This window comes from Plutella xylostella, chromosome 13, assembly GCF_932276165.1.
Source record: "Plutella xylostella chromosome 13, ilPluXylo3.1, whole genome shotgun sequence".
Lineage (NCBI taxonomy): Eukaryota > Metazoa > Arthropoda > Insecta > Lepidoptera > Plutellidae > Plutella > Plutella xylostella.
In genome coordinates, this window is record NC_063993.1 from 11,672,496 (window position 1) to 11,697,351 (window position 24,856).

The following is a 24,856-nucleotide window of genomic DNA, read 5'->3' on the forward strand; positions in this document are numbered from 1 at the left end:
ATTTTATTCTATGAGTGTTCCCGTAAATGTCATATTTAGCTTAAAATTTATAGTTTGACAGCATTAAAATTTGGATATCTTCAGAATATCTACCAATTTGAATTTATTTATGTAAAAGTATTTTATTTTATAAATTCATTTCCATTGTCACTTTCATGTTCACTCTCTGTTTGAACTTGTTCATCGTCGTCGTCATCCTCATCTTCATCATCGTTTTCATTAACTTCAATTATAAATCTAAGACAAAAACCAAAAAACATTATACCTACTTTGAAGTATAATGTACTAGAGTACGCCAGTCATATTAGTTCAGTGTACACCTATAATATTTTATGTTTAATTTACATTAAATTATAAATAAACAATAACATACCTGTCCAATACATCGTCAAATACTCTATCAGATTTATAATATTCGTCTTAATTTTTTATGACATGGTCGTCACAATTTCTCCACTTTTCAGGCGAATAATTAGAGAAAAGCAACTCTAAGTCTTTTATCTCCCTATCTAAGTTAGAGTCAATCGACGTTCTTGCGAGCTCGCCTTTCACGTACCGCTACACAAGTTCAATAGGATTTAATTCCGGGTGGTATGGGGGTAGGCGAAGCACGATATAACCATTTTCTTTCAAAATTTCATCAATTTTGTAATTTTTCTCTGTGTTTTCCTCATTAATTACTTTCATTAAATCACATAAATTTTGGTTGCTTTCCTAGTTACAAGAACTGACAACTGACGCACTGTCATATGGACTCTTCGTCTTTGTTGTTTACTTTTTCGTATCTGACTGCGCAGTACCAACCTTTAGCCGCGTAGCATGACTGATCCGGTACGCTGTTCTAGAAGAAGCCCCTATATTGAGACATTATACGATTTGTTGTTTTTAACGTTATTTTGTTGACGAATTATAGATACCTAATAATAATATAATCATAATATTAAAAAGGCCTCAACACTCATCCTAAGACTAATGGTCTCAGGATCAATGATCTCATGTGGGTCGCACTCAAATTATGACAGACTATATAAGACATGTGGCCGCCTCGGCTGCGCTATATTACCTACTCTGTGGGCTGCGCGGCCGAGACTGCCGTAACAATGACATGCAGTGCACGCGTTGCCCTTTACCGCTACCCCTCCCGCTACCCGCTGTCGTCTTGGGTACCTCGTCCCCTCCGCGTCTTTCACCCCGCAAGGAGGGTCGCCAAGCAACTTGCCAATCTATAGGAGAGGACTCGCACTATTCGTAGGTCTGTGAATCTTCCCTCTCAACGTGGTTGGTATGAGCGTGGTCTGAGCTCTCAACTCACAACATAAACAATGTAATGTGTCCTTCATTATGAAGGAAAGAAATGTACCGTGAAATAAGTAAGTAAACAGTAATAGGTAAAAATAATATATTTCATTATACAGTACTTATTCTAGTTTTGTTACAATGTTAATGAGCTATGCTACAAGGTAGAGCTGCACGTCGCGGGTCCAGTCTTGCTCTCGAATCTCCCACTCGTTACAAGCTAAATGTAAATTGGTAGCTAGGATATTTTATTGCAATTCATCATCCAAATTTTTGAACTTAACCATATAAGTACGAGTTATATGCGAGTCGAGATTCAAGACTGATCGTCATTTTACATGTTGTTAGGTAAATTGCATTGCAAGAATTTTACTCTTTTTGTCATTATTATTCTGAGGTTTAAGTTATTTACAATGACGGAAGTTATGTGACATCCTTTCGCGATACAATATATACCAATATACTTATTAAGAATGCAATATAAAAACAAGTGTATATAGGAAAACATTAGGAAAACGACTTCTGGATCGGTTGTCGGCCATTTTACCAAGTCATTACTAACGTGCAAATTGGTGTTAAGCTGCGTATAGACCGGCCCAACGAACGGCTAACCAATGCCCAACGATTGATATTTATCATACATAAAACAGTCTGTACGCAGCTTTACAATACGGACAACTCAATCGTCATGAGTGTCATGACATAACCAAAATTCCGGCCTTATAATCACAATGTTATATCTTTATTTTGAGACACGTCTTGTACACAGGGCTAGTCAAACAAATGCCGTCCGGGGGGAAGGTTATTTCTTTCTAAATTATATATAAAATATGAAATATAATAATATTTTACGTTCGACTCACCCTGGGTACAAATAAAACGTAGTTATTGTTCTGAGCCCGCATTGCGTCCTATCCACCGTCAACGTGAATTTATATGAGCACTCCCATGCCTCACTAAATGTATACCAGCGACACTGAATGATGTAAAGGGGTTAAGTACTTGATAATATTACTAAGTACAATGTCGTAATCACATAAAATATATATTGAGCAATCATACCGTGTAAAAAATTAAGTACATTTCTGAGATTCATTTGTTATCATTATCATTACGCTTAAAATATAAATACATCAAAAAGATTGTTTTAAATATTTAACATTAATAGAGGTCAACAATTAAAACGACATAAATATAATTACTGCGGAGCACCGCCTTCTCCAACTAGCCACTTGTCACGTGACGTACTGTGTACAGTCACGCACTATGTACAACTTCATTACATGATTGGTCCGTTTCTTCCCTTAACGAATAAAAATATATATTTTATACAAAAATATGTTAGTATCACTAATTAAGATTGTACAAAGACGAAGTAAAAAATAAGGAAATAATAACAATATATCGTGTAGCGTCCATGGAGTGCTGGCGGGGGGTCAGCGAGCAGCTGATAGTCCCCGAGACCCGGGGGGCAGGGTGGGGTGGGGCGGGGAGGGGCTCACATGCCCGACTCCGCGATGCCCTCGTCGTCTGAAAAAAACATACACAATCAGTAACAGGGCCCATTTTAGCCGTCGTCGTCACTCACGCGCACTTATTTATACAACATTCCAAAAAGAAACACGCTCAAGAACACAAGTACTAACTCCATGCGCTTACAGATTCATTGTTTTTTTTTGTTATTCATGGCAAAATATTATAACTTCGGAGTGAGTAGACAGAAGACACACTCGCACAGGAAATCGAACTTGGTAAAACAAGAAAGAAGTGTAAGTATTATTTTGATAAGCGGCAAAACAACTCTAACTACAGTGTTAATGGTTTGGGAGCAGAGCTGTCGCTCACTAGTGCTGTCCCTATTAGTGTTGTCTCCCTACTAGTGCAGCCTCGCTAGTGATGTCTCACTAGTGCGGCACCCGCTAGTGTTGCCCCACTAGTGTTGTTCGCCCGTGTGACGTCACCGCCCACGCTCCGTGTCCTCGGCCGGGGCCTCTGCTTTGAACATTCATAAAGTACTTAGCTACTGTATTTACTTTTTTTTTCTGAACAAACTGTAAGGCGATCACGAAAAACAGAGCTAACGTATAGAATCGAATGCGAGTGCGACTATTCGAAAGTGCTGTCAACAACAAAATGGCGGTGTATAGATTTGCGATATCATTCAGAATTTGCAAGTGTTTGTGTTATGTGTATACAGTTTCTGCGTTGACGGTTCTGGGCTATCTTTCGATTGTCATCAGTACTTAGTGGCTAGGAAAGAACGGCACACGGTATTGTAGGCTGATAAAGATTATGTTTCCTGTGCCTGTAGAATGCCCACCACGACCACCACTAAGGCTACTATCAAGTAGGCGAATTTCATTTTATTATACACTTATTAAGCGGTTCAGCCAGGTTCACCGCAAGTTTTTTGACATATTGACCAGCGCCCCTGTCATTCGAAACTAACAAAACGCATACATATCCCGCATCCCGGTGACCCGCCTACCAAATGACCTACAGACAAGTGACAAAAGTATCCGTGATTAGGTTACCTTCGTAGGCCTGGTTGAGGTGGTGGTTGTTGGGCGGCGGCTGCGCCAGCTCCTGCCCCTCCAGCACGGCCACCAGGCACTGGTGGATGCAGATGTACTGCTGCTCCGTCTGCACCTGGATATAGCAGACAGAAGGTTGGTTAGCGCTTTAAATCTGAGAGCATTATACGAGTTATCATTTCTTATGGATGTAATCTGTTAACCTACGGTAATATTTGACATGATCACATGACCTGTTTAGATTAAGATGAGCACTGTCACTGGAATCACAAGAAGTACAAGTGTCAGAAGGAAGAAGTTTTGAAGGTTTTTGTGTATTTGTAGAAATTTATCAGTTCTGCGGTATTTTCTCCTCAATGTGATATGGAGTTGACGAAACCGGACAGTCAGTTACATCCTAACTAATATTATAATTGCGAAAGTCACTGTCTGACTCTCCTACTATAGAATAGATATTACATATTAGGTTATGTATTTATTTCAGACAACTGAAAAACTTTAATACCGCGATGTAGGATCTTCATATTAATTGACCTCGGTTCCATACAAGCTCTCTGTATTGCGCTTTTAGTGCCATCTGTTGGTTATATCCGGAACTGTCTGTCTGTCTGTCTGTCTGTTACTCTTTCACGCCAAAACTACTGAACGGATTTGAATGAAATTTGGTATACATATGGTCTAGACCCTGAGAAAGAACATAGGCTACTTTTTATTGCGAAACGGAGGTTGTAAGGGGTTGAAAGGGGGGGTTAAAAGTTGTATGCGAATACTTGGTTAATTTTAAAAGATAAAAATCTGGCGTAGTGGTTAGTGACCCTGACTGCTATGCCGAAGGTCCCGGGTTCGATTCCCGGCCGGGGTAGATCTTTTTTTAAATAAACTTTATATTTAAGCACTTGATGAGCAATAATTAAACATTTTGTTCTAGCGTTTTTGAAACTTCGATCTGTGAGTGAATGAAATAGCGGTTCATATTTTGTATGAAGTTCGTCATTTTTGAAGATAAAAACATTATATTTTGTATTTAGGCACTACATAATCACAAAAAAATAATAATTAGCATTAAAAAAAAAACACAGTGTGGGGGTGTAATATTGGGGTTGAAAGTTTTATGGGTGTTGAGTTTTAGAAGTTTAATTTATATAGTAGCTATGTCCGCTCCTAGATGGCGTTGTCGGATCGGATATAGATCGCGGTATGGTTTGATTTTAGCTAATGTACTTATAGTTTGTATGTATTTGCAGTTAGTTTTTAAGGTCCTCGAAAACAACCCATTAAACGACTGTACTTTTCAATACGAGGTTTCATTCGTTGTCATTGGGTTCTTATGCGTCATTTTTGAAGATAAAACCATGAAACTTATTACGTAGGTGTTTTAGGAAAAATGTGCAGAGATTTTCTATACGGAATTCCCATTACTGACACGCATAGGCTAAACGTAGCGTAGGCACTTGAAATTTGGAAGGGACGTAGCTTAGGTACCGTATTTTCCCACAAAAACGGAAGTTATCGGGATTTCCCCGCACGCGTTCATACAAGTAGGTATTCATTGTAACGCGTGGAATATGCACACGAGATGCGGGAAAATGGCGTGCTATCCCACGTGCGTGATGAAATCTGCATGCTGTTGAAACAGCCGTAAAGCTTAGTTACAATAGGATATTGCAAGATACCTAGATGTTTTCAATCTAACATGTCTGCACACCTTAGTAAAGTTATGGTTTTGTTTTGAAAAATGGGAGTTAAAGTGAAAAAAAATAAGTAAGTAGTATGAAAAAACAAAACTGCATAAGTTAGATGCTTGAAATTAAACATTTATAAATTACTATTCTGCCATTGCTATACAAGTCTTTGCTCAATGAAGTCATGAAAATCATTTTTAGTCAAGTATCTTCGTACTTATTTGTCAACTTTCATCTAATTTAATACCACCATGGCATGTTATTGGGTAGGTAGTTCGGGAGTCGTCCACGGCAAAATAATTTTAAGGCGAAGCGAAGCTCGCGGGCAACAGCTAGTACTTATATAAGTAGTTTATCTCAGTTTGACAGTAAACAAAATTGCGCACAGTATCCAGCTATAGTGCCACAATCTTATCTGTTCCGGTGATCGACTGTGGAACTAACAACGTCATTGTGAAAAACAAGAGAAAATTAATTTGATTTGTCAATTTCTGCAAAGAGGCTGACGCTACATAATTTAATTTATTTTGTGGTTTTCTGGTTCAAATAATGCCAAAAGCGCTGAAAAGTGATGCAAGAAAAGTTATATTAGATGTATACGCTTTTATGCAAGAAGAAAAACGTAAAAAGGCACCTTTAATTCCGTTTGAAAAATTGGAAGAACGAGTTGCAGCGGCTACAGGTTAGTGTTGCCAAATATGACGAATAATTTTACCCATATACTTACTCACATGGAATTTTATCAATATTTCCCGAGAGACCCGTGCCTCAGCAGTGGGGACGGGATTGGTCGTGATGAAAAGTATATTATAATCTTTATTTTTATTTGATTACAGGTGTGAGTGACAGATTGGTTAGAAAAATAGTTATAGAAATTAAACATGCTGAGGAGACAGGTGAAAAGATTTCTACTCCCGGGAAGAAAAGAAACAGAACAAAAGGAAGGATTGAATTGTTTTTGTTACTTTATAAAGTGTTCATAAATAAATAAATAATAAATTTAAACTTAATCGTTTTTTTAAGTCTATCTATCTCGTTATTCCCACGACCCACAGACATAGTACCTATACCATTGTAATTTCGATGTAAGTAATCTCCTATTCATCAGAACTAATTCTATTTTTGTTCGCTTTGGACAAATTTTCTTTAGAAAACGCCCAATGTCCTTTGATATTTTATTATATCCTCTTTCATTTACGATCGCCCCTTTATTTTTATTTATCTATACTTATGAATGTACCAAATTATAACAATAGGTAAAAGCAGAAATGCATTGTCTTTTAAACCACAAATAGGCAAAATTTAATCGACGGCCACACTGGATTCGAATACAGCGATGCTGTCACCGGAACAGAAAAGATTGTGGCACTATACGTTCTTGTATGTGACACTACATCTATAGTTCGTATTATGGTCTATGAAAGGCAGTGTGACATGAGCATGTAGTTACCATCCACACTCGCTCCCTCCTCATCTGGTGCACGATGCCGAACACGTCGAGCGCGTCGTGCCGCGCCGCCAGCTGCTGCAGCGCGCGGTCCAGCGCTGGGGGGGGGGGGGGGCGTTAGTCATTACAGTGTAAAGAGTATTACCTATATATCTGTTGTAAATTGAACCGCGAGCCCGCGTTACAGGTTTTTCCTAGTGCAAATCCTACAGTGTATTGTTTTCTATGAATACTTTTTTGGCTAAATAAAGAATTTATTTATTATTTATTATATAAGCTGAACTCATAGTGAATAACTTTTGTTCTATGTCTTTGAAAAACTCGTTTTTTTCGTAAACTTTTTGGGTCACGTGACTTTCCATGGGACCAACACACAAATTTCGTAAATAATAGCTGTTTAGAATTTGTCTTAGAGGGCATATGGTTATTTTCTGTTTTTTTCATGATTACGAAATAAATTGGTCTTTACAAAAGTCACGTTACGGCTAAGTATGACGGGCACATTCACCTGCCACAGGTATATCAGTAATCAAACTCCACTTCGTATGATAATGATGACAATCATATTCAAATCTTTATTGTAACAAGGTGGGATAGCGCTGGTTCTTTTCAGGAACCAGTTTCTTCCAAATAATCGTCGCTTTTTATTTTATCTGAATGATGTCTACATACAGGGTGTTGCAAAAAGGGTATACTAAGCCGAAACCTACATGTGCAGCACGTTATATCGCCCGAAAATATTATTTAATTTTTGGGGTTAGATATAACATTCTGCACATGTATGTTTAGTATGTATGTAGTACAGCCGAAGTACAGCCGAAGATAGGCGGAAGTGGCGGACGTTAGTGAACCTCAGACCAGCAGATCCTCTGCACCTCTGGGGTGCCATAAGACTGCAACAACAACAACATGTATGTTTCGGCTTAGTAAGTAGCCCTGTATAATTGACATCCACACTCACCTATGAAGGTCCCCGAGCGCCCCACCCCGGCGGAACAGTGGACTACAACAGGCGCGGGCGCTGGGGCGGGCGGCACCCGGTCCCGGAAGGCTCGCACGAACCGCGCCAGCGTGGTGGGCGGCGACGGCACGCCGAAGTCCGGCCACGTCGTGAAGTGGAAGTGGAGCAGCACGCGCTGCTCCGAGCCGCGGGATGCACCTAGGGGGATACAGGCCATTTAGTTTATTGCTTCTATGATGTAGTCATACATACAGTCAGTTATTGGCGGTACTTACTTAACACGATATTACTAATACTTAATAAGATATGGAAACATTTATTTGTGACACTGACGTTGAGTTGCACAAAGGAACTTTAAGCTAATGACAATGTTTATTAATGTATGTATATGCTGCCTTGCTGTAACCTTATACGGACAGAAAGGGACATACATAGATTTAATGCTGACATTAGCTTAAAGTTGAATACATGAAATAACAATACAAAACAAAGAATATCATAAAAGCTTGCTGTCCAGAACATCAAAAAGGCGCCAGCTCAGCATGTGCTGTAGACAATAAGGCCACGTACCCAGCTCGGTGACGGTCCAGTCCGGGTAGCGCGACTCGTTGAGCGCCGTGACCGCGATGTCGCCGTAGTACACCGGCCGCGTGTCGTACGGCCAGTAGCGGTCGCACTTCTCACGACCCTGACACACATAAACACACACGTTAGTTACTATAGGTATATAGACAGAAAATTAGTAAAATTATGTTACACAGAAGACAGTCCAATTACACACACGAAACAAGATTATATATTCTTTGACCAACAGAGCGCCTATCTCAGCTATTGCAACACCCAGGCTTGCTACTCCAGTTTACTCGGGAGCTAGGCTGGCTGAGCTGAAATCAAGGGGATATGTACAAAGGTTCCACTCGAGAGAGCCACGTACAGGAACTTCACCCCCTACCAGAATAGAATAGAATAGAGTCCAACTATCTAGTTCTAATTATTAACTCCACAGATTGGTGACCCCGACCTTAAGGAACGTGTCTAGTCTGTATAAAATGATCTGTTATTAGAAGCTTCAACTCTCTGTGTCTTAACAATCCTGTATAATTTGTAATCCTGGTCTCCTTACTGGCCTAGTATCCTTAGTGCAATCAGCTTTATAAGTATCTATACTACACACTTTTTACCTTGTGAAACTCAAAAACCGCATATTCATGAAATTAATAATGGTTTGACTAGTAACAAAAGTATACAGCTAAGCTACTTATGAAGCCTAAGTATAACAATACAACCCATTACCTTCTCAACACATCGTGTGAGCATGACGATGGCCCGCGTGCCGGACTCCCAGCACATGCGCCAGAAGTCGTCCCTCGTGCAGTGCAGCGGGCCCTGCGTCACGATGAACTCGCGCGGGGAGCTGAAGCCGGGGACGAAGTTCGCGTTTATGTAGTCCGAGCCTGCGGAGGAAGAGGATACATAAAAATATATATATATGTAGGAATGTAACATTATCGTTTAATAATATTTGATAGTGCAGAGTGTATGATAGGAACTATTATCTATGAAAGGAAGTATTGTCTAGGAAAGGAACGAAGAATGAGTGAGTGAGAGGATTAAGAAAAGATGGAGGATTAGAAAAGGTTGTTGTGCTCGAACATAAAACTATTAAAAGATGTTTTCACAATAATAAACGTGATTCAGTGTTTAATTTTGGTTTTCATTTCCACCGCCTGGTCACACAATTTTGGGGGCTCGTCCGGGATCGAGCGTGGAAATGCAAAAAAACGACGCGTGATGATGATGAGCACACAGGACGACGACGGCCATTAAAGACGGAAATCAAAAAACCTACGACGAAATAAAATAAAAGTTGAAAAAGTGATTGGTCACTAAATATAAGAAGAATATAAGAAGAAGAAGACGGAAAATGACGACGACAACAAAAAACGACGCAAGCAGCAACGCGATGCTTGGTAGCATGGCGTCAAACGACGGATTCAGCGGAATCACCAAATTCAATGGCGAAGACAAGACGTATTCCTCGGCGAAGTGGGCCGCCGACATAGAGGATAATGCCGAGATATTCGGATGGACTGCCCAGCAGAAGCTCATTGTCGCTCGACGGTCGCTTGTTGGTACGGCTGAGTTGTGGCTGAGGACGGAGAAGACGTTTAAAACATTCGATGAACTGAGTGCTGCCTTACAAAAGGAATTTCCCGATGCATTGAACAGCAAGGAAATGCACGAGCTGATGGCTACGAGGAAGAAGAAGAAAGATGAGACGTACTACCAGTATATGCTAACTATGAAGGAGTTGGGCAAAAGAGCCAAGTTTGCCGACTACGTCGCGATTCAGTATATCGTTGACGGCATTACTGACTATGAGAATAACAAGGCTATCTTATACGGTGTCACTACCTATTCTGTTCTAAAGGAGAAGTTGGCCATTTACGAGAAGATGAAATCCAAGACGGTAAAGAAGATTGAAGTCGAAAGTAAAACGCAAAATGTGTTTTCATCTTCACGTGAGAAGAAAGAGACGGCGAGACCCGATGGTCGCAGTTGCTACAACTGCGGAGACAAGAATCATCTCGCAAATCGGTGTCCCAATGGCGTGAAATGTTTTCGTTGTAACAATTTCGGCCATATTGGAACGGAATGCCGATCTTCTACTACGACGAGGCATCAACAACAACAGGGCGGGAGCCGCGGAAGCGGAAACGGCGCCTCCGGTCAGCGGACGATGTGCGTATCGGTCATTCCAGAAGATGGCGCTGCCGCTGCAGTGAACGGTGAACGGGAACGACGCGGAACGAACGAAGTGAACGAAGCCGAAGGAACGGGATCGTGTAACTGTCAATGTCAAAGTCAAAGTGTCATGCGAGTAAATGTAAACACAAACAGTGCGGTCAGTGAATCTCTGTGTAATTCGAATAAATCAGTGAAATTAGTCAAAATAAGTGATGTAGACGTTGAGGCCTTGATAGACTCGGGCAGCGATGTCAACCTGATGTCGTCGGAGCTGTTGTCCCGGCTTAACAAAGCTGGACATGACGAGGACAACGAGGACAAGGTGGTGCTCACTGGACTGGGTGCATCTAGGGTATGTTCCCTGGGAAAGTTCCATACTACGATCAAAGTTGATGGTAAATATTTTGATACTGTATTCTATATTGTTCCATGCGGTGTTATGCCATACGAAGTCATATTGGGTCAACCATTTCTGTTGAATACAACTGTGTTGTTAGACAAGGGTACAGTTAAGCTCATGGCACAAACTGAAGGTGGTCAGTACATGTTGTGTTTACCTATTGAGGCTGATGAACCTTTATGTAGTAATCCAGAGGTACAGGAACTTGTTGCTAGTTACAAGCCCATGTTTACTAAAGAGGCTCCAATAAAGTTGAAGATTATTTTAAAAGATGAAGTGCCTGTAGCTCAGCGTCCACGAAGGTTAGCTATTAAAGAGGAAGAAGTTGTTAGGCGTCAGGTGGAAGAGTGGTTAGCTAAGGAGATAATAAGACCTAGTTATTCTGAGTATGCAAGTCCATTAGTATTGGTTACAAAGAAAGATGGTAGTATTAGGGTTTGCGTAGACTATAGGAAAATTAACCAAAAGATGATTAAAGATGAATACCCATTGCCGGTTATAGATGATCACATAGATAAGCTGAGTAATTCTAGGGTATTTAGTACTTTAGACTTGAAAAACGGATTTTTTCATCTGCCAGTAGAAGAAGAGTCAGTAAAATACACGGCGTTTGTGACAAGCAGCCCTGAAGGACAGTACGAGTTCCTCCGAGCTCCTTTTGGACTTTCTATATGTCCTAAATACTTCAGCCGATTTATTAACATCATTTTCAGAGAGCAGATTGCTAGTGGAATAGTGCTAATATTCATCGACGATGTTATAATTCTGGCAGAGAATGAAGAAGAAGCTATTGAAAGACTAAAGATAGTATTGAAAGTGTCGTCTGAGTACGGACTTGAAATTAATTGGAAGAAGACACAGTTATTACAAAGAAAAGTTGAATATTTGGGCCATGTCATTGAAGATGGTACAGTGAAGCCTTCACCAAGCAAAACAGAAGCAGTCAGATGTTTCGCAGAGCCAAAGACAGTAAAGCAAGTTCATAGTTTTGTGGGTCTTACCTCATACTTCAGGAAGTACATTGAGAATTATGCAGTGATAGCGAGGCCTCTCACAGACTTACTTAAGAAGGAGAAAGAATTCTACTTTGGTGAAGAGGAAAGACACGCTTTTGAAGTATTGAAGACTAAACTATGTAGTGAACCGGTACTGAAGATATATGAAGTTGGTCTTGACACGGAGATGCACACAGATGCCTCAAAATATGGATATGCAGCCATTTTGATGCAGAAGGAGAAAGATGGGAAGTTACATCCAGTACACTACATGAGTAGAAAGACTAGCGAGACGGAACAAAGAAACTATACAAGTTATGAACTCGAAGCTCTAGCAGTTGTCGAAGGAGTGAGAAAATTCAGGAAGTATTTGTTTGGAATACACTTCAAGATAGTCACTGATTGTGCAGCATTTCAGAAGACGCTTTATAAGAAAGAAGTATCAGCCAAGGTGGCAAGATGGGTTTTATTCCTACAAGATTTTGATTATGAAGTGGAACACCGAGCTGGAGCTAAGATGTCTCATGTGGATTCATTAAGCAGAAACCCTCACTGTTATCTGATACATTCAGAATTACATGCACGGATATGTAAAGCACAAAAGGAAGACAGCGACTTAAGTGTGTTAAGAGAAGTACTGAATGAGAAGACAGAATACAAGGATTTCTACATAGAAAATGACTTGATATACAAAGGTGTAGAGAAAAAGTTGGTAATACCTGACATCATGGAGACCGAAATCATAAAGAGAGCACATGAAATTGGACATTTTGGAAAAAAGAAGACCATGGACATAATAGATAAAGACTACTACATAAAAGACCTAGCCAAGAAGATAGATAGAGTGATTTTAGGATGTGTACCATGCATATTAGCAAGCAAGAAGGAAGGGAAACAAGAAGGATTTCTCAGTCCAATAGACAAAGGAGAGCTGCCACTAGAGACGTTACATATTGATCATCTTGGACCATTGGATGCAACCAAGAAAATGTACAACTATATCTTAACAGTAGTAGATGCATTCACGAAGTTTGTCTGGATTTACCCTACTAAGACGTTGACTGCAAAGGAAACTGTAGAGAAGCTGAGGCTACATCAGAAGGACTATGGTAATCCAACGAGGTATATTACTGATAAGGGAGCTGCCTTTACTGGACAAGAATTTAAAGATTACTGCCAAGAAGAAGGGATTCAACATCATGCTGTAACAACTGGTATACCAAGAGGAAACGGCCAAGTAGAACGCATCCACAGGATTATCATATCTGTTTTGACCAAGATGTGCATTGAAGAACCTACTCACTGGTATAAACATGTTAGTAAGGTGCAAAGAGTGATAAATGGCACTTATCAAAGGTCGATTAACACATCACCATTTAACTTGCTTACCGGTACAAAGCTGAAGCAGAAAGAAGATATAAAGCTCATAGAATTATTAGATGAAGAATGCAGACAACATTTCATGGAAAGGAGAGACAATGTAAGACAAGCAGCTAAAGTACAGATATTGAAGGTTCAAGAAGAGAACAGAAGAACTTATAATAGGAAAAGGAAAGAAGCTCAGAACTATGTAGTTGGGGATATTGTAGCCATACAGAGAACTCAATTCGGTAATACTTTGAAGCTTAAACCAAAATTTCTCGGACCTTATCAAGTAGTAAAGAAAGTAGGTAAAGGTAGGTACCATGTAGAGAAAGTTGATCTTAATACTGAAGGACCTAGGAAAACCTCAACGGGTGTAGACTACATGAAAATGTGGCCATGATTTTAATTTCATAACAGTTTGGTTGAAAGAGGTTTACCCAATATGATTTGGTATAGGTATCAGCTGTTATTTAAATTTCTATTGTGCTTAAATTTAAAATAAGATAATAACATTAAAGTTTAACTGTATTTTCATGTGTTGAGTAAGAGTAGTTAACATCTTTAAATATGTAACATTGTTTCAATAATAATAACTTTATTTTCAGAAAAATAAAGTTACAGCTGTTATTTTGTTAGGTAGGGATATAAAATGTTTATATTTGTATTTAAATGTTGTGTTTAATATCATAATAAGCTTGTATTTACTGAAGTTTAAGTAAGGGTGTGCTATGTTATGTGTAATAAGTAGCTATGTAGTTTAACAAGGTAAATACTATTGATTTAACTTAAAGATTTTTTTTGCAGTGTTATTCTGTAACTACTTACTATCATTTTATGGTAAAGAATGTTTTTTTTTGTGTTAAATGTTAAGAAGTTCATACTTTTGTTGAAGTACTTGTTGTGTTTTAAGGGTGATGTTTATTCCCTAGCTGATGTTAACATTAACATAACTTTCTTATTTAAGAGTAAGGTAATTTGTTTATTTAGGTAGAGGTCTATTCTGAAACTGTACTTAAATTTTTTTTTTTTTGTGTGAATGATTAGAGTCACTTAAGAAAAGTTATACTTAACTGTTAGACAAATATTATTTGTTGTTGAAAAATTGTAAAGTTATTTAATTGTTGTTTGTTATTGAAGTTAAAGTTGTGTTAGATTATTTAGAGTAGCCTGAGGTCAGACTACTATACAGGATGGCCGAGTTGTAGGAATGTAACATTATCGTTTAATAATATTTGATAGTGCAGAGTGTATGATAGGAACTATTATCTATGAAAGGAAGTATTGTCTAGGAAAGGAACGAAGAATGAGTGAGTGAGAGGATTAAGAAAAGATGGAGGATTAGAAAAGGTTGTTGTGCTCGAACATAAAACTATTAAAAGATGTTTTCACAATAATAAACGTGATTCAGTGTTTAATTTTGGTTTTCATTTCCACCGCCTGGTCACACATATATATACTACTAGGAGTTCACGCGCGCTTCGCTTCGCCTTAAAAAGTTTTCCCGTGGGAATTCCGGGATAAAAAGTAGCCTATGTTCTTTCCCAGGGTCTAGACCGTGTGTATACCAAATTTCATTCAAATCCGTTCAGTAGTTTTGGCGTGAAAGAGTAACAGACAGACAGACAGACAGACACAGTTACTTTCGCATTTATAATATTAGTTAGGATGTTGCATGAATCGGAAGGCGTATTACAGCGGTAATACGCTAAGATAACAAACAATAACCGATTGAGCCAACACCTCTCGTTCGCATTGAGATTAGAGAGGTTAACTGTGAAGTAAGTAGTCTTAGGTGGAATTTCACCAAAAGCTAAACGTATTAGGCCCGGGTCTCCTATTTACTCCGTAGGTCGCGTCAAGTGTCACCGCCGTAGGCCGCGTCACGATTCTCACTATGTCTACGCGCCAACGTCGGCGTGTGAGGGAGACCGCATCAGTACATTTCTATAGTGAGCATCGTGACGCGGCCTACGGCGCGACGCTGGACGCGACCTACAGCGAAAATAGGAGACCCAGGCCTTAAGTAGCCTGGCCAGTCAAACGTCTGTCAGTACAAAGTGTATTTAAAATTTGATTTAAATACAATTTTAAATACTTAATTTCGTATCTACGGATGTACACGATCTTGCAGGGCAGGTGTGTGTGTGTGTGTGTGTATGTGCGTACCCTCCTCGTCGTCCACGGGCTGCAGCTTGTAGCGCGAGTGGTCGTAGGGCAGGATGTTGGTGAAGCGGTTCTTGGGGCGGTTGCAGGGCAGGTCGGCGGCGGTGGACGGCTGCTCGCGCCCCACGTGCTTCAGCTCCTCGAACTCCTCGCTGAACCTGCACCAGGGAAAAGGATATACGGATCAGGCACAGTGACCACTCACAAACACAATGGCACAATCTCATAATATGGGTAAAATGTACTTTAATTTTTTTTTACTAGCTGTTCCAGCGAGCCTTAGTAAGATTTCCCGTGGGAATACCGGGATAAAAAGTAGGATATGTGTTCCATAAATCCAGGATGTCAGCTAACTCGATACCAAATTTCGTCAAAATTGGTACAGCCGTTTTGACGTGAAGAAGTAACAAACATACACACATACAAGCTTTCGCATTTATAATATTAGTAGGCTAGCACTGTTTCTCACCTGAAGTCGCTATCAGCGGACATGAGTCTATAGTGGTCTATGAAATCCTGCACGCGCACGGGGCGCGAGGCGCGCGGGGCGGGCGCGCCGCCCCCCGCCCCCGCCGCCCCCGCGCCCCGCCGCCGCCGCGCCAGCAGCGCCGCGCCGCCCGCCCCCGCCAGCAGCGCCGCCGCCACGCATCCGCCTATGATCCACGCCGTGTTGTCCGCGTCTACCAATTAAACACTTATGTTAATACTTCCGACTTTCACAGTAACTGGAGGTTACGATAAAATATACTTTTTGTAAAATATTGCCGAGTACGATTTACAGGCAAACATTTATGTCATCTGTCTTGATGACATAAATAACCATAAAGAAAATCATTATTTTTCTTTACATATCGATAAACCTGGTCGAAAAATTTAAAATGAGTCAGTCACATTTAACAAAAAATTCTTCAGAGTATGATATAAATAATAATAGAAAAATGCCGAGAACTACAGTAAATTGTGTTCTGGGCCTCTCATCTGTACATACTCATATTAATTAAATATCCATCCGTTTGTCACTGGCGTTGAGACTCGACTACTTTATCAATTAATCACCACAGATAGCATTATCTCATTATCTTTACACACTCATCGACAGTGATTTCATCGTATGATCCTTTGCACCTGTAATCTTTATTTACTCTTATCGTGACTAATTACAATAATTCCAATGTCTTCCTGGCTAAACAAGGCTACTCTAAAAAGTGCTAAAACTAACGTTCTAATTTTGTAAACATATATTTCTGTGTGAGGTTGTATCAACCTGCAGAATTCTCATGAAAGATAGGGGATGGGATGGGGTGGAAAGAAGGCATAATAGAGGCGACGGAAGTGCACGGTAAGGGTATGGAGGGTAAGGAAGGGCAGGGGAGGAGAAAATAGTAGAAGGGGAAGGAAATATGGGGTTAGAACTGGGGGAAGACTAGGCAAAGTAAATGATACAGTCGTAAACATGATATTCTACCAGAGTAAAAGAGCCTTATTTTCTCTTGCCGAATGGTTATAAGTAATTTTACGACGGCTTTTTCCTTTAAATTTTTCACGAATAACTCACCAGTATAAAGCACGGTGTAAGCCGTATCCGTGAACTTGTCTGGCGCGGTGTAGGCCCTCAGCTTCACATAATACTTGGTGTTGGGCTTGAGCGGCCCGTTGCAGTAGGCGCGGCCGCCGTCGCCGCAGCGCTCCGAGCCGATCGTGAACTCTTCTACAGCTGACGAGTGGAACGGGTAGTATGGCTCTGTCACCTGGCAAGGGGCGGATAGTGATTAAGAAAATGTAACGGAATACAGAGTGTTCAGGTGGTGACTAGGAATACGATGAAGACATTAGACCGTTAAAGGGGATATCTTCTGTCGTCTAATCAGAGCCATCTTCCATCTCGGTGCTAGGAAACGGACTGCTATTATTATTATTCTTAGTGTATTCATTGGGAAATTGTCGAATCTTTCTCTTTTGATCTGGTTTTGTACTTTGTTTGTGTTCTTCTTTCTTTTTTCTATATGTGGAAGGCCGGGGAGGTTTCTGTATGGAGTCACGTTGCCGTTGTACATGAGCAGTGTACCTGGTAGGGCGGCCACAGCGGCAGGCGCGCCACGTCCCGCCAGGACGGCAGCCGCGCCGCGCTGCTGTTGCTGGGCTCCTCGCTCACCACCAGCGTGTAGGCGGTCACGTTGCCGTTCGCCGCCGAGAAGTAGTCCGAGCGGAACCGGACCACCACCTGCAACCACCATCACACGTTACTACACGAATTTATATCTTGATTGGCTAACGCCAATCAGTTAGTATTTATCACCAACAAGCTAAGAATAATATCTTCTAGTACTTTAAAGTTGTCTGTATCTGTCGATGCGAAAACAAAACGTGTAATGGTGTTCCGACTGGAACGCCTACACCTACAAACTACCTATAACACCTCGGCAATCTTCGTGCCTTCACCACTCGCGCGATGCAAGCTTCGAGTCTTCGCGGCGCGGCGCACACAGACTCGCTCAGCCCTGAAGCCCTCTGCGACCAGCGCCTAGTTAATATGTAATACAGTCTATTCTTAATTCTATCTGAGTTTCATTGAAGAAGCTATGAATACCAAGTAGCTAAACACTAGGAGCCTGCCAACGTGGTCCTTCGGGCCGGATATGAACCAGCGACCTATGGATGACTTCACAGTTATAGAGAAACATATCATTTAACATCCTAACTAATATTATAAATGCGAAAGTAACTGTGTCTGTCTGTCCTGTCTGTCTGTTACTCTTTCACGCCAAACTTTCTTTTAAACCATATGTATACGAAATTTGGTATACATATGGTTTAGACCCTGAGAAAGAACATAAGCTACTTTTTATCCCGGAATTTCCACGTGAAAACTTTTTAAGGAGAAACGAAGCGCGCGGGAACAGCTAGTTTATTATAATGTGTATCCATGGATGTTATGAGTGTACATACGGTGGTGCTGGTCCGCCTGAGCTCGCTGGGCACGGCGGAGGCGGGCGGGCGCGGCGGCGCGGCGATGGCCATGCGCTCCGACCAGCGCGCCGCCGCGCCCGCCCCCGCCCCCGACTCCGCCCACGCCGCGAACGAGTAGGCTTCCCCGGCGGTCAGCCCGGACACTGTGCCGGAACGAGCTGCGGGAATGGAAGGAATTGATAATAATTCGGTTAGGCAAGTTGATTGCTAAAGATATTTTACTGTTTACTGAAAGTTCACGGCTTCGTTTCTTGTTTATTTTTAAAATAGCTGTTGCTTCCGTCCTAATATCACAGGCCACGTCTACGTCGCCAGCAGGCAGAGCGGCGGCCACAGATAAAATACTAGTATTTCGTCTGTAGCGACGAAGGATTTGTACGTAATTCTACTCCATAGAGTAAATAACACTAGTGCATGCCGCCGCTTCGCCCTCCCGCTACACTGGCGTTGTTTACGCCGAGTGAGAGTAGTAATTATATAATACTTGACATGGACAGGCATTCACTACGCCGGCGTACAGTAATTCTAACGGATTTCGATGGCTATATTACCGTCGGGTGGGAACTCTGCCGTGAGCAGCGCGGAGGGCGGCGCGCCCTGGGGCCCGTACTGGATGACGAAGCGCCGCAGCACGCCGTTGTGCTCGCTCGCCGGCAGCCGCCAGCCGAACGTCATCGACGTCGGCTTCGAGTCTAGAGGCTGGAACCTGCCACAGGCACACACGGTTAGCTACATCCATGTGACTGTATATACAATCATGCAAACGTGGTATAGTAAGCCAAAACTTTTTGGTGGTGGTGGATAATTCTGAAAATCTTTTGTTAGGTACACAACTTTTGGGAACATGCTAGGTTTTGTAATTTGGTGCAACATTTTATAATAAGTATGAAAAATAACAAATGAATGACAGAGAATAGGGTGAAATGGCGTAACATATATGGCGCACAAAGCCTTAATAAGGAGAAGGCTAGGAAGAAAAGAAGAAGATTGGTAATGATCGATGATAGCAGGTGGACTCACTTCTGCAGCTGCCCGGGCGGCGCCTCGGCCGTGGTGAAGGTGGCGGACTTGGCGCTGGACGTGGTCAGCAGCGTGGCCGGCGTGCCCGCGCGCACCTGACAACACCAGGATTCATGTTAGTGATAATAGAGATAGAATAGAATACAGTTTATTTAACATTACAATAGATATCTATTTAATGCTGTGCTAGCTCGCACTCTTAAATAATGTAGGTGTGATAAAATATGAGTTATTGGGCTCACTGCACTATTGCGTAACCTCTTTTGGCCCCTTTTCCAGATGTTCACAAAGTATTAAAGGTAATTAAGTCGTGGCTACCGACAAATTATATAGTTTACTTGATTCTACCGACTATACTACCCCTTCGGGGACCATATGCAAGCATATGCATGGTAAAAATACGTATAAAATTAATACGCAATGTAATATTAATCTGTTTTCCTCTGTAACATCGTATAACTTGAGTATAGCATCCTGACCTGCACAGTGAAGGTGTAGTTGGTGTGCGGAGTCAAGCCGGCGACGGCGAGGCGCGGCGCGGGCGCGGCGCGGGACGCCAGGCGGTCGGGCCGCTCCAGCCACTGCACCAGGAAGTCGCTGTACGAGCCCCAGGGGGCGCCCCACGCCAGCGCGATCTCGCGCGCGCCCACCCACGACGCGTTCAGCCACGGGATCGGACGGGGGACTGGAAGTTGTTAATTAATGTCTAATGTCTAGATTATATTCAGTGGCGTTGATCGTTACATATACTCCTTTTATTACATGATTCCCTTATACTGCATATTAGTTATAGTCTGAGAGACAGTTGATAGTTTCATTCGCTTCACCTTAACATTGGGGTTTATCTATAATTTTTTACAGTCTCTTTGTGGAGAATAGAGATTTGCCTCTCCTTGGGAGAATACTATGTTTTACAATGAATCTTTTTAGTGTTTCAAAATCTAGAGCTGTTTGTTTCAAGCGCCACAGAAACAGATTATAAAGTAACATAAGAACGTTGCATCATGCTCTTTATTGTTTCAGTAATATATGTTTCACGTTGAATAATAAGGTCGGAGATTTCATTCTTATTAATAAATAATAAATGAATACTGAGTGTGACAACTCACAGAGCCGTGCCTGCCTCTGCACGGGCTGGCTCGTGACATTGTGGCTGACGGTCCACATGGTGACGTTGTACAGGCGGCCGGGCAGCAGCCCGCGCAGCAGCAGCTGCTGGCCGGGCGCGGCGGCGGCGCGGGACTCCCACCGCGGCGCCTCCGCCTCGCCCTCGAGCCGGAAGCGGTAGCTGTCGAACACGGTGGCTGACGCCGGCGTGCGAGTGTACACCACCTGACATATACATCGCATTATTATACACAACGCTATCAAGAATCACGTTAAAATTTTAGTTATTCGTAAGCAGATCAACGACTCGCTGTAAAAACATGCAAGCGTAGAGTTCTGGTTCACAGTTCCTTAGACAGAAAACTATTAGTAGTTAAAAAAAAGGCCGAGGATAAAATGTTGTGTGGATCCATGGAAGAACCCAGAGTGTCATTTCAATATGATTTTATATTGTTTTAGAACTCACCAAGAAGGCGGGCAGTGTCGAGTTGTCCTCGCTGTCGTCTGACTCCGTCACGATCGTCATTTCAGATTGAATCAATGGACCTGCACATAACAATATCAAACACGGTTAGGTCTTGTAGTAGATAAACAATAATACGGCTTATATTGTCTAGAATTTCTCAAAAGGCAACACTTACGTGTTCTTGTGTCCATGGTGAATATATCGGAGGTGAGGTTGTACGAGTGCGCGGCGATGGCGACCGTGTAGCCCACGCCCGAGGCGAGGCCGGGGATGAGCGCGCGCACGGTGCCGCGCCCGCCCTCCGCCCCGCCCTCGCCCGCCCCCGCGCCCTCCGCCGCGCCCTCCGCCGCCGTGAGGTTGCGCGCGCCCTCGCCGCCGCCCTCCGCCGGGTCGCGCGCCCACCACCGCACCGAGTACCACTCTACGCGACCCTGCCACATACCAACTTTTTTAAATATAGGGGAAAAACACTTTTTTTTTCAAAATTATATACACCGCCAAACTGCAAGAGCAGTCGACGCTGTCACTCCATAAAACAATAACTAATATACATCGATAGATCCGGTTTGTTGACAACTTCTTTTGTAATAATAATGCAATGAGAAATAAACTGATTGATGTTGTATTCCTACTCGACGGAAAGAGAAGGTTATAAGTTTATCGTGTCTATGTGTCTGTGTATCAATCTGTGGTAGCGTAGCTTCCAAACCGCTAAACTGATTTTCGTTTGTTTTTTTTCCGGTCACAGGTAATGTTAGAGTTAAGAGTATTCTTATCCATTAATCGGCTTAGCCGTTCTAAAGTTATGCTACTTTTAGTGTTGAATGTCGGGGGTTTTTACGTTAGTTATTGCTAATTGCGTAGTTTTACGAAATGTGTAAATTAGACTTACCATAACTGTTTTTCTTTTTGTAATAATTTACTACCATATGCGAAAACTATTAAATGGCTCTTAGATGCATCATATAAATGTAAACTAGTTTAAGATAGCTGTAAGTTTTCCAAATACGATAAAATAAAATAAATAATAAAATAGTTATTCCTGAGTAATATTCTACACTTGCCTTGGGTCGTGGCCACTCGAGCGTCATGTTCCTGGCGTCAACCAGACTGGCCACGTCGGACACGGGGTTGGGCCGCACGGTGTGGTCGCGGCCCAGCGGCGCGCCCGACTCCTGCCGCTCGCCCGCCACCGCCAGGCTCGCCGTGTCCAGCTGGATCGTGTAGCGTTCGCCGTGGGTCATGTCCACTATCTGAAATCACGTGGGGACAGACATCGCGTAAGAATAGAATAGAATAAAATATTGCTTTATTAAACACCACATAAATCAGACATACAAAAAACATACTTATAGACTAGAACTAATGTACAATAGGCGGCCTTATAGCGAGTAAGAGGAAATTAGAATCATTTCATATCATAATAGTTTAGTTAGATCTTGGTCTAAGTACCTGATGGTCTTTCACGGTCTTACGTGGCAATTCGATACTACACAAACATAATTATGGAAAAATAGCAACGCCAACGTAGTCACTTTTGGAACTAACAAATTTGCCTTAAATTTTGACAGTGACAGTTGACGATACGCAACGTAAACCGAGGTTCGAAAATCTTGTAATCGTTGCACTATTTACTTAAATCGTAATTATGTATCAACAGATATCATAAATATTGCATATTGTATATTTCCTAGTTTCCAGCTACTGTATGTCGAAGGGTTATTAAACTAGGAAACAGTCAGCTGCATAAGTAGCTGTACACATTCGTACCTTGTCATACTCACAAAATGCCTATTGTCAGTTGCTTATGTAGTTAGTTTGACAAGGTTCAAAAGTGTATAGCTACTTTTACAGCTGACCGTACTAATAAACTTTTTTTCGGCAAGGCTTTTTACGGTCCTTCGAGCCGGACCCTAGCGTCGCTTCCGCACTGACCTCGGCCTCAGTGTCGTTGGGCGACAGCGGCGGCAGACGGGTCCAGGCGGCGTCGCCCTGCGTCCGGTAGCGCAGCACGAACTGGCCCAGCGCCGAGCCCGCCGGCCCGCGCCAGCGCACCACCGCCGAGTTGGACGACACGCGCTCCACGGACATCGACACCGGGGGCAGCGGGCCTGGGGAAGCATCATAGTGTGGGTGAATTTTGGGATGATTTCGGGAGACAGTTTTTACTAAGGGCCACTTGCATAAACATATTAAATCTAGATTTAAAGAAAAAAAGAAAAAGACATTTATTTCGTCCAAGACACAAAACATATAAATAAAACGAAATAAAGATACATTACATTACAAAGTGTCTCAAACAAAATGGTCATTGACGTTTATTAAATCGAGTATTGACACTAAATCTATATTTAATATGATTGTGCAAGTGGCCCTAAATGTACAGCGAAAAGCGGGTGGTTCGCTTGCGAGTCACCTCTGACTCCCCCTTTTGGGGATTACAGTAGTGACGTGAGCATATTTAATGAAGTAAATATATGTGTACTCACACTTCTGGCGTGAGCTTGGGTGGCTTAATAGCTAGTCACCCCATAGGTATTTCACGCATAATGGCCCACCTTGGAGGCTAAATGCGGAAAATCAGCTCGCCATGATAAATAGATAGATAGATGTATACTCACGCACGGCGCGCACGGTGACGTGCGGCTCGGAGGGCTGGCCGTGGCTGTGCGCGCGCAGGGACAGCTCGTACAGCGCGCCCGGCAGCAGCCCCGCCACCGTGGCCGCCGCCTCCGCCGTGGCCAGCGAGCCGCCGCGCGCCGCGCCCACCGCGCCCGCCGCCGCCGCGCCGCCGTCGAGCAGGCGCCACGAGACCGAGTACGAGTCCTGCAATATACACGAAATTGTATAATTCGGTATTTTTTTAACTAACACGTATGCCAAAATGTATTTATATTTGAAAAATTAGACATACGAGTAGTTGAAATTGTATTGTGTCTTGGTCGGATACGCGCTTCGGCGTTCAAGGTGAAAATAGATGTTGATTAGTTAAACTATAGTTTACGTAACTTGACGAGCCTCACAATTTGACTATCCATCCTATCCGCCAACACACTGAGGATTATAACTATTCGAACTGCTCCGCGTGCGCGATAGTAGGAGGCCAAGGATAAGCTTTTCAGTCCTCCAATCTCCTCTAAGAGGTTCGGATTGAAAAGCAGGTACAATGTATTTTATACGGAAAGTCGCCATATTTACCGGGTTTTCGTCTATCTACGCTCTTTCTATTCGTCAATGATTCTTTTTTATAATTAAATCATTAGTTGCATGCTATGTATATAGTGTGTGTACCTGTTTAGAGTTGACGTCGGAGCTCCAGGCGAGGCGTAGGGCGCGCGCGAGCGGCGTGAGCTCGCGCAGGGCGGGCGCCAGCGGCGGCGTCAGCACGTGCACCACCGACTCGTTGGACGCCGAGGAGCGGGACACGGCAGACACCTGCGGGGTCACGGAAAGGATCAGGTACACCAGGACATTCAGAGAAATTATGCTGTACCCTTAGTCCAAGAGATATATTACTTTAAAATATAATAGAACCAAACTCATTCAACACAATTTTTGACATCGTTATTTTGATTAGTTAGAGGTTATTTTGCATATAATTATCTCTAAAACAATGCGTTCTAGCGATATGAGATCTTAGGATCATCAGGTATGATTATGATACTGTTGGTTAGCTATATATGAATGTACTCCCTTGCGGGGTAG

At 42.2% G+C, this 24,856-nt stretch overlaps 1 protein-coding gene across 1 annotated transcript in view; it reads right to left on the bottom strand.

Annotated features, from left to right (window-relative positions):
- Positions 1-2,480: 2,480 nt before the first annotated feature.
- Positions 2,481-24,856, bottom strand: part of LOC105391911 (tyrosine-protein phosphatase 10D) — a 31,249-nt gene continuing 8,873 nt past the window's right edge. Inside the window, exons 10-30 of the mRNA XM_048625223.1 lie at positions 24,443-24,586; positions 23,773-23,977; positions 23,087-23,262; positions 22,216-22,404; positions 21,327-21,582; positions 21,152-21,231; positions 20,688-20,910; positions 20,058-20,263; positions 19,579-19,673; positions 19,110-19,264; positions 18,538-18,716; positions 17,657-17,812; positions 17,147-17,339; positions 16,061-16,271; positions 15,595-15,749; positions 9,214-9,374; positions 8,491-8,608; positions 7,921-8,118; positions 6,963-7,057; positions 3,831-3,945; positions 2,481-2,826 (exon numbers count right to left, since the gene is read on the bottom strand). Of these exons, the coding sequence (XP_048481180.1) occupies positions 2,795-2,826; positions 3,831-3,945; positions 6,963-7,057; positions 7,921-8,118; positions 8,491-8,608; positions 9,214-9,374; positions 15,595-15,749; positions 16,061-16,271; positions 17,147-17,339; positions 17,657-17,812; positions 18,538-18,716; positions 19,110-19,264; positions 19,579-19,673; positions 20,058-20,263; positions 20,688-20,910; positions 21,152-21,231; positions 21,327-21,582; positions 22,216-22,404; positions 23,087-23,262; positions 23,773-23,977; positions 24,443-24,586 (3,342 nt within the window). The 3' untranslated portion in view covers positions 2,481-2,794. The remainder of the gene's footprint in view (positions 2,827-3,830; positions 3,946-6,962; positions 7,058-7,920; positions 8,119-8,490; positions 8,609-9,213; positions 9,375-15,594; positions 15,750-16,060; positions 16,272-17,146; positions 17,340-17,656; positions 17,813-18,537; positions 18,717-19,109; positions 19,265-19,578; positions 19,674-20,057; positions 20,264-20,687; positions 20,911-21,151; positions 21,232-21,326; positions 21,583-22,215; positions 22,405-23,086; positions 23,263-23,772; positions 23,978-24,442; positions 24,587-24,856) is intronic.